The sequence below is a fragment of the Merops nubicus genome, unplaced genomic scaffold (genome assembly GCF_000691845.1).
Source record: "Merops nubicus isolate BGI_N331 unplaced genomic scaffold, ASM69184v1 scaffold34000, whole genome shotgun sequence".
Taxonomy (NCBI): domain Eukaryota; kingdom Metazoa; phylum Chordata; class Aves; order Coraciiformes; family Meropidae; genus Merops; species Merops nubicus.
Genome location: NW_008584203.1, coordinates 1 through 10058, shown reverse-complemented (window position 1 = coordinate 10058; position 10058 = coordinate 1). Strand labels below are relative to the sequence as shown.

Below are 10058 nucleotides of genomic sequence, written 5' to 3'. Positions count from 1 at the left end.
GGCGGGGCGCTGGAAGGGGGCGACGGCCGTGCGGATGCAGTTCACCCACTGCTGCTTGTGGAAGATGTCGTTGGCCTGCAGCGTGTGGGACTGGCCAGGGCTGGGGTCTTGGAAACGGACTCGGAAGATGTTTTTAGCTGGAGGGAAACAGAGGAGAAAGCAGATGGGTTCCTAGCTCGGTGTTTAGAGAGGTGGCGTTGCTGGGTGAGGGACCCGGGCTGCCCGGCTCTGCCTGAAGGGTTCCAAACACCGTCACAAAAATGCCCCAAACCTCCCAGCCCAGCAGGGACATGCTGAGAAAGGTGTTGCCTCATCTGCAAAGTGCCCTCTGTAAGTTCATGGGCTCCACACATAAAACTACAAAGCCCAGCAGTGGCAGTTGCTGCTGGCAGGTGGAGATGAACCTGTCTCACAGAACTGTGGAATTGCTGTGGTTGGAAGAGACCTCCAAGAACATCAGGTTCAACCATTAACTCAGGACTGCCACTGCCCCGTGTCCCTCACCCCACATCTCCACAGCTTGGAAACCCCTCCAGGGGTGGGGACTCCACCACTGCCCTGGGCAGCCTGGCACAGGCCTCCACAGCCCTCCAGGGCAAGAAATTGTTCCTCAGGGGCAACTGAAACCTCCCCTGGGGCAACTTGAGGCCCTTTCCTCTTGTCCTGTCCCTTGTCCCTTGGGAGCAGAGCCCGACCCCCCCCTGGCTCCAGGCTCCTGTCAGGAGCTGTGCAGAGCCAGAAGGTCTCCCCTGAGCCTCCTTTGCTCCAGGCTCAGCACCCCCAGCTCCCTCAGCTGCTCCTCCCCACACTTGGGCTCTAGACCCTTCCCCAGCAGCTCCGTTGCCCTTCTCTGGCCACGCTCCAGCCCCTCAAGGGCCTTCTGGGAGGGAGGGGCCCAAAACTGCCCCCAGGATTGGAGGGGCAGCCTCCCCAGTGCCCAGCCCAGGGGGACGATCCCTGCCCTGCTCCTGCTGGCCACACTGTTTCTGATCCAAGCTCTCCCAAAGGAACCTCAGTCTATGTGCTCTATGCCCAAGTGTAACTGTAGAATCATAGAATGGTTTGAGATGGAAGGGACCTTAAAGATCACCTAGTTCCAAACCCCTGTGCCATGGGCAGAGACACATTCCACTAGATCAGGCTGCCCAGAGCCCCATCCAACCCGGGCAATCTCTCCCCACCAAGGGATTCCCATGCAGATGACTGGTTTGGTCCCTACCTTTATCAGAGTTGCCAAAAGCTCCTCGGAAGGAGCCTCCCATTTTCACATCTCCATCCTGCAGGTCTTCCAGGAGCAGCTCCTGGACAGGGATTGGCTGCCTGTACACTTGGTAGGCCTGTCGCTCGTTGCGGGTGACTGGCCTGGTCAAAACCAGGATGTCTTGGAAGAGGAAGACGTAGAGTTTCTGAAAGGGAAAGCACAGGTGAACATGAGCAAAGTGTTGTTCTCCATACCCAAGGTGGTGGCACATCCTCTGGGATTTGAGGCCACAGTATCCCAAGTTTTTCCCACGTTAGCTTCCTGATACAGTAACGTAGGGGGCTGGCAGTGGTGGCACAGACCACGCTCCCATCAGCAGGGTTAGTGTTTAAAAGACCTTTAAAAAGCATGTTATGATTTACAGATGCCAAAAACACGATGAGGAGAAGCAATATCCCTGACATTACAAAATGCTCCCCGTGTACAGGAGTGTAATGGCTGAATTAATAAAAAAAAAATCCAAAATAATGAATAGAAAAAGATTTGATGGTTAAAACAAGGTGACTCCTGCAAGGCCCAACAAAAGGCAGCCAGCCCTGGGGTGCTGCAGCGGGTGATGAACTCCTGGCAGGTCACCTCAAAGAGGCTTTTGCAGGAACTTTTGTTTGGAGGAGCCACGCCAGCTCCAAATGGAGAATGTCAGAGCACCTGGAAGCACACAGCCAGCAGGAAATCCCTTCTGAGGGACTGCTGGAGCCCAGAGAGCACTTTCGATGGTGATTTCAGGCTGATTATTTTCCAGCTTCTGAAGGTTGATTGTGAAGCTGTCAGCAGGAGGCTTCCCCCCACGCCCTGAAACTCAGGCTGCCATCAAGTGCTTTCTCTTCTGCTTTTTGTATTTAGCTAACTGTCTAAACTAATCCCAAAGATGGAAGGGCTCCTGGTCCTACTAAAACAAACAGTTTGAGGAACCTCTGAGGGCAGGTTTTTGAACTTGAACAGGAATAACCCCGAGCCTGAGGGACTCACATGTCCATTTTTGTTCTTCAGCTCCCCGTGGCACAGCAGAGCTTTGCTGCCTTCGATCCGGGGGTCCTTCTGCTTCTCATCCAGGTACTCCAGCTTGTCAATGTAGTACTGGCACTCCGACTCCCCCTTCTTCAGGTTGATGTCCGAGAGGACTCCTTGGATTATAGATATCTAGAAACCAAAATGTTTACAAGACTTTAAATAGGGGCCTGTGCTTGTTGTATCTTCCCTTTCAACACTCTTCATCTCTCGCTTGCTTCCGCCGAGCGCTACAGCCACAGCTTTGTGTCCACCAAGAAAACCACCCCGTGAAACAGCTGAAGAAACCTTTCTGGAGCTCCAGAGGAACACACCCGAGGTCAGAACAACCACAAAATCATCATTACTTACGGCTTCTTCCAGAATCTGGACGTCAGGATGGTCCTTGGGTGTGTGCCTCAGGATCTCTCTCAGGAGCAGCGGGTATTTGACCAGCCTGCTTCGAGGGATGTCCAAGAAGCTCCAGAGGTCCAGCTTGCGGCTGAAGGGAGACTCCAGGCAGCGCTGGAGGAAGTCCTGCACTCTCCTGTCCTGCTTCTTCTGATCCAGAAGGGCTTTGGCAGCCAGCTGATTGCTGCAGTAACCTTTGTAGGCGTGGAGCCGGGGCAGCTGCGGGAGAACACAACCGTATTCAGGAGTCAGATTGCACAGGCAGGAAAAGCAAATCCCATTCACGTGTCCAACTGGGGGAGTTCTGCTTCCCTGACTGGGATACTTGGCCCAATTAGAAGGTTAACAGACTACCCTGTCTAAGGAGCTGGTCTCCTGGGAGGAGGACGAGGGCATCCTGCCTGCAGTGATGCCTTTGAAGCTCAGATGTTTGTGATGAACGGCGATAACGTTGTTGAAATCACATTAGGTCCAGAAGATACAGACATTTCAACCATAAATCAGCAAATAATTGCAGTCACACTGGTGGAAGTCTCCTGGGTGAAACCCTGGCTGACAGGACCCCATTGTTTCCAGCACAGCCAGGATTTCCTTTCCAATCTCTCTCGCTCAGGGCTGGAAAAGCCCCACAGCTTTTTGGCTTCTGCCTTTAAACGCTCTTTAAGCTCATTTTTTGGTGTGCTGTCTGCAGGTCCTGTACTCACCCACTTCACAAGAATAGGCCCAATCTGCTCCACTGTTCCATCTGGTTTCGTCGCTTCTCCTAAACTTGCCAACAAATCTGGAATTGAAACACAAAAAGCAGAAGTTGCCACCATGTCCCAGAAGCTGTTCTTGGAGAAAGCATCGAGTTGGTCAGCACAGGATGGGAAAAGGATCTGGTTGCTCCCACCTTCATGCAGAGGAATGTAAGAATCCAGGTCCCCGAATATGTGGGTGAGTTCCTCCTCTGACATGATAGAGAGTTTCAGCATGGGATCGTGGTAGGCCTGCCAAAGAACATCAGTATTAAAATCTATTCAACCCCCCCAAGCCCAAAAGCTGACAATTTACAGTGGAGGGGATGTGCCATGTGCAGGACAGGTATGAAGTGACACCACCAGGAACACTAACATCAATTTTTGGTCATTATCATCTGTGGTAGGATCACTGCCAAAACCCAGACCCACTCACCTTTCTGGCAAGCTTCAGGTCCTCGATTAGATCCTGTTCTCCCCTGGACATTTCGTAGATTGCCTGTGAGGAAAGGGATAAAAAGCACTGAGAAGTGTTTTTATTCCCAGCTTTCCTCTGCAAGAGCCTTTCAGCTCCCCTGCTGGGCATCCTGTCTCCACTTCTGCCACCGGATCGCCGTGTGCCAGGCAGCAACATCTCCCAGGGAGCACCGTGGCTGCCGAGCGTGTGAAAGCCCCGACGCTCACACACAAGCCAAATTAAATATGAGGCCCTTTTAAATCACTGCTTCTACACAGGCAGGGACGACTAAAACAAAGCCCAGAAAACCACAGAGGTCAAATCCCAGGCGTCTTTAGTCAGCTTCTGTGCTGTCGCTCCAAGATTTGTCTGAGGACTAGAGGAAAAGGGCAAGCCAAGGCCTTGCTGTTTGGCTTCCCACCAGCTGTCAGGAGCTGGGGCAGAAAGACAGCTGGGCTGCTGAGGAGCCCCCGGGCCTGGGAGCTGAGCAATGCTGAGCACCCCCACGCACAGAGCTTGGCACCTCTGCAGGGAAACTCCCTGGTGACTTGGGAGAGAGGAGCCCACCTTTTCCCATGCCCAGCGCAGGAATAAATCTCGCTGTCTGGACATGAAGGTGCACAGGAAGAGAAAGGAGCTGCTGTGGCCAGCAGGAGCAGGGCAGGGATCGTCCCCCTGGGCTGGGCACTGGGGAGGCTGCCCCTCCAATCCTGGGGGCAGTTTTGGGCCCCTCCCTCCCAGAAGGCCCTTGAGGGGCTGGAGCGTGGCCAGAGAAGGGCAACGGAGCTGCTGGGGAAGGGTCTAGAGCCCAAGTGTGGGGAGGAGCAGCTGAGGGAGCTGGGGGTGCTGCGCCTGGAGCAAAGGAGGCTCAGGGGAGACCTTCTGGCTCTGCACCGCTCCTGACAGGAGCCTGGAGCCAGGGGGGGGTCGGGCTCTGCTCCCAGGGGACAAGGGACAGGACCAGAGGAAAGGGCCTCAAGTTGCCCCAGGGGAGGTTTCAGTTGCCCCTGAGGAACAATTTCTTGCCCTGGAGGGCTGTGGAGGCCTGTGCCAGGCTGCCCAGGGCAGTGGTGGAGTCCCCACCCCTGGAGGGGGTTCCAAGCCGTGGAGATGTGGGGCGAGGGACACGGGGCAGTGGGGACCTGGCAGGGATGGGGGATGGTTGGACTTGATCTTAAAGGTCTCTTGCAGCCAAACTGATTCTATGATTCTAAGTCACCCACTGATGCTCGCTCCTCCCCTCTCTGCCACGGAAACAGCACAAGCCCTGGCCTGGGCCACCTCTCCCAGTCCTGCTGTGGCCCTTTCCTTACCTCCTGGCGCTTAATTTCTTTGGTGCTCAGGGACTCTTTCATGCTGACATCCATCATCTCAGACCAGAGTACACTGTTCCTTCTTTTAGGAGGAGTAGGAGCAGCAGATCTGCTACATGACTTCTGGGCACAGCCAGGAGACTTGCTGTCGCTGCGAAGGGCAAACGACTGGAGGGATTAAAGACAAAAAACATTAAAAAATCAAATACATGGAGCCAACATTTCCAAAGCATTAGAGTATTAACCATACCCCTCCCAATCCCTCATCCTCTGTTGTGCAGGGCAGGAAAACACACCCAGACACTTTTCCTCAGATAAAGGAACACTTTAATCAAGCTGCTGAGAAAGCCCAGAGAGTGGCAAGTGTTGCCACGTGCCTCTCCCTGCCCTGATCCAGCAGCTGTGCCTGGGAGGAGGGGGGGAGAGGAAAACCTTGGGTCTACGTCCAAGGTATGAGGAAGTCAATAAACTAAGATCATAATTCTACCTAGAATGGGTCTAATCAGGAGCCACTTGAACTTTGCCCTCCTGATTTGCAGCGCTCCTAAAACCCAGAGGCAGAGGAGCTGTTATCTGCACGCGTGGGGCCAGTGACCTCAGACAACACTCCTCCACTGCTGCTGAAGCACTGCCCAGCAGCAGGGCCCGTTCAGCCTGGAGCACGTGCTCCAACACATGTACCTCAAGTACTGGAACAGTTTGTCAACTCATTCTCCCTATCTGAATCGGTTTATTGGTTTGACTGCTTAAACACTCCATAACATGTTTATCCAGCAAGCTGCTCCTGAGGTCTTCCTCACCCCCACGTCCCTGGCAAGCTTTCTGCCCTCGCACCAGTCGTACGGTCGGCTTCCCAGAGGTGCTGGAGGTGCCAGTGCCCACAGCCAGCACCTGCCCCTCGTGCCCAGGCTGCTGGGGCTGGAGGCTGTGCCCTCTTACCTGTATGGTCTGCCCGAAGCGCCGCACCGCCCCATTCCTGACGGGAGAGATCAAGCTGGCCAGAGAGGTGACCCGGGACAGGGGCCGAACCCGCTTATTGCTCGGCTCCTGGAAAGAAAGAGGAGAACAGATTGTACTGGCTGCGACTCCTGCTTCATCTCCCCAGCTGCCCAGGCTGCTTTAAAAAGCACGAACCCACTTAAGGAGTGGGAAACGGTTAGCAAGCAACCATTCATCTTAAAAGGAAAGCAGGGGCTGTAAATATTTGGCTGAACTTTAAGGCTGCAATTAAACTGCAGAGGCGAGAGGACACAGACATCAGTCAGAACCCAAACCAGGGCTCACACAGAAACCGACACGGTCTCAAGGCAAGTGACCGTCCTCTAAAGATGGAGCTGTGATCTGCTGCTCCATTTTATGGTGTTTTCCTTTGCAGAAAGGATGTGTTTTTCCATTTTAATCTTCTTCTGGAGACAAAAGCACCGGTCGGAGCCCGGGATGGCCTCATCAGCTGTTGTAACAAACAGCAAACGACCACATGCTGAACATTCCTGCGAGGGATGCGCACACACCGAGTGGATGAGGTTTAAACCCTTCAGTTGACAAAGCTCCCTCCCCCGCCCCCTGCTGAGGCATCATCATTTTTCTTACACGTTGTTTAGATTTGCAAGATTGAGCTTCTGCTTTTCTACACCACTAATCCCTGCCGGGAGCCCAGAGCGTTTGCAATCCTGGCCCGACTCAAACGCTGCCAAGAAAGAGGGAACGCCCCACGGAAACCTCCTGCTGCTCAAGCTCAGGTCTGTTTTTAAACTCATGCTGGCAACCCTACGACTTTTCCACCAAAAATCTTGGGCTGGAAGGACTGTACAGGAAAGGTGTGTGCACTGGGACTCGGAGCTTGGGCCCTGGACAGAGGCTGGCTGAGGTGCCCTGGTGCTCCTCAACGTCTGGCAGACAGTTAGATGTGACTCATCACAAGCAAGTTTCGTAGCATGGAGTTCAGATGAAGCAGCCTCTGAGTTCATCTCAGTAGAAGTGTTACCAAAGCTTTATTAGGTATTTCTGGCTAATTACAGTTGAGTCTCTCTCTCCTTTTAGGTTTCAAAAGGCTAAAAGGTGAAGACAAGCTCTCTGCTATCTCCATTTCCAGGCTGAGGTTGCACGACGTGGTGCCCCAACCCTTTGCTTCTGCGTAGCAGAAGTGACAAAAAGCTGAGAACAAAAAAGGGGGCACAGGAACACACCGAGCTGCTCTGCAGTCATGAGACTGAGGACTCATAAAAGCTCCCTGTGCAAGATCCCATTTCAGCAACATGACCCGAGGAGTGGCCCGCCTTGTCTGCCTGCACGGGGTGTGAAGCAACAGAGGAGGTGAGCTCACCCTGAACTCAGCCTTCAGAGTTGCAGTGGGGAGGGGGGGAACATGAAAAGGAACAATTTATGAGTGCTACAGAACAGAAAGACCTCTTGGCACGGCACAAAGTGTCTTCAGAGCTGTGCTTGAAATGTTTGGGTAAGACTCTGAAGGAGGAGGGTGCTATAGAAATGGGGGAAGGTCCACAAGAACGTCCTCCAGCTCGGGACCCTGGCCCTTGGCTGGGTTTGGGTCCAGCACTGGAGCGCCGTGGTTGTTTCATTCCTCTGCCAACCAAGACAGAGCCCGTCGGGACGAGGATTATGCAGAAGTCTGGAAAGTTAGGCCAGGCTCAAAATGAAGACAAGGAAACTTTAATTAATCACAGATGTTTGCGAGTGGAGGAAAAGGGTGATTTGAGTCTAGAAAACCATAGATCAGTGTACTAGAATAAAGGGCCACGAGCCAAGAGGAGCTTAAGGAACTGGAGGAATGTAAGCAGCAAACCTACAGACATAAGCCACACGCAGCTCTGTCGAGGCCAGTGATATAAATAGCAGGGAGAAGGAGAAGGCGACGCTCAGAATTAAGAGCAGAAGCCTCAGTGCTTTAGGACACTTGCACAGCCCTCCACAGCTCGGGGTTCAGGGGTCAGCCCCGGGGCCTCTCCCGAGGGGAGATGCGGGGCGGTACCTGCGCCGGGCTGGAGCGACACATGTGTGTGCAGAAGGCATTTCTGCCTCGCTGGCTGGGACAGGAGGCACCAAGGGGCTCCCTGGGCTTCCAAACTGCTGCTTTTTGGAGCAGGAGACCCGTCCTGAGGCGTGCAGAGGCAGGCTCCAAGTGGAGGGTGCTGCTCTGCGGAGCAAGAGGGAGCACGGCTGCCTCCTCTGCTCCAAGGAGGGAGGAGTTCCACACAGAGTGGCCCGACCAGAGCGTTTTATGTACATGCCCTGTGCTCCCTGGGGTGCTCAGCCAACACAAAAACTTCTGCACGCTCTAAATTCAGCTTAGCAAAAAGCCAGTTCCCCTCTCTGCAAGAGAAACGAATCCCACTCGCCGTCCCGGGAGTGCGCCCAGACATAAACGGCTCGACTGCCAAAAAAAAAGGCATCTGTTTCTTCTTCTTCTCCTTCCAGTGAAATCATTTGATCCAAGGCAGGGAGGGGGGAAAAAAAACCCAATTCTCCTTTGAGACCTCACCTTCTCTGAGATCTGTGTTTCGGCGTGGGGTCAGGCACTCCCCTGACGGTGGAACTCGGCCGGCGTAAGCTGAGACTCGAGGCAGTTCATACGAGGGGCTAACTTTGGCTCAGGACTTGGCTGGGGTTTTTTTAGCCCTGTACTTGCAAACAATGCTCAGCCTGTCTCCGTGCTGTATGACTTACAGGAGCCCAGATTAGAATGAAGTCTGCAAAGTTTCTGTACCGAGCTAGCGGGGTCAGGCACTACGGCAATGACAGAGGATTAAAACCTTGACGAGTCCAACAGCACTTCTGCTTCCATTCAGGTTTTTATTTTCCCCAGGAGGACTCTACTAGAAGTGAATATATAGTATAAACATACACACAAAGACTATATTTGTGCCTCGGTGTCTCAGCTGCCAATTTCTTCCAAGTGTTTGTAAGTACAGGTTAACTCTTCACACTGAAAAGATTGCACCTTGCTGCTCAGAAGGAAACCAGGCTCTGCTTTTCAGCAACGAGTATTTTTCTCTAGCAGCACGCACGCCTACAACCTTTCCCCCTGTGCTAGGTAATAATTAGTGGTCTTTACAAGGATCATTTACTAGAGAGCAATGTCCTGTGTGCCAGTCCCAGACCAAGGCACACAAACATGGTGACAAATCTATAAACCACGCACAGCGAAACCCTTCCTATTAAGCCAAGTAAGCAAAAAGGGATTTTAGTCACCAGCTTGAGTAATTCCCACCCGAAATCACCACCTGACTCTCTTAATTCTAAGATTCACGTGCAAGGAGCTGGCTGAACCTCGAGCTCTGTTCTGTCTGCAGCCAAAGGGAGCGCGGGGCTCTGGTTTGACACGTCGGGATGGAGAGGACAACCCTCACCTTTCCCAAATTCAACAAGCTGCTGGTGAGCAGGGGCAGATGTGGCCTCACACTCTGCTGATAACTGCAGCGGCTCCTGATAGCAGCACAGTGCCTGGCACCGACCGGAGGGGTGTTAGCTCAGGAGTCACTGCTCAAACCCAGACCCAAGGTTTAACTTCAGACACCCCGTGTGCTGGTTAAACCCTACAGAAAACACACATTTTAAGAATTAGAAGTGATTTACTCTCTTTTAAGAGATCTGGTTCATGTTATTTCTCTCCCAACATCTGGTTTCCCTTTTGCACAATGCGATTGCCCAAGTTTGGCTGTTTGAAAGCCAGGATTTTAAGAGGCTGGCGACTCAGGCTCGGAGCCCTCAAGCCCCAGAGCTGTCTGGAGCCGCCGCCTTAGTTTTTTTTTTCCCTTTCTTTCCCTTTCAACCTCATCTCACCGCTAATCTCGGCAATAAAACCCTGCCCAGGGCAGCCGGTCCCTACCTGGCTGCTGAACTTTTGCCTTCTGTGGCAGCAGGAGGGACGGGGG

At 53.2% G+C, this 10058-nt stretch overlaps 1 protein-coding gene across 1 annotated transcript; it reads right to left on the bottom strand.

Moving 5' to 3' along the window:
• Positions 1–3: 3 nt before the first annotated feature.
• Positions 4–6905, bottom strand: NET1 (neuroepithelial cell transforming 1; the record flags this gene model as incomplete). Its single annotated transcript, XM_008943432.1, has 10 exons — positions 6886–6905; positions 6106–6213; positions 5167–5334; positions 3833–3895; positions 3552–3648; positions 3364–3440; positions 2621–2878; positions 2231–2401; positions 1220–1406; positions 4–137 (listed from the first exon to the last, which is right to left on the bottom strand). Coding segments are annotated over exons 3-10 (1044 nt in total), but the record flags the coding sequence as incomplete, so codon positions are not given.
• Positions 6906–10058: the final 3153 nt, after the last annotated feature.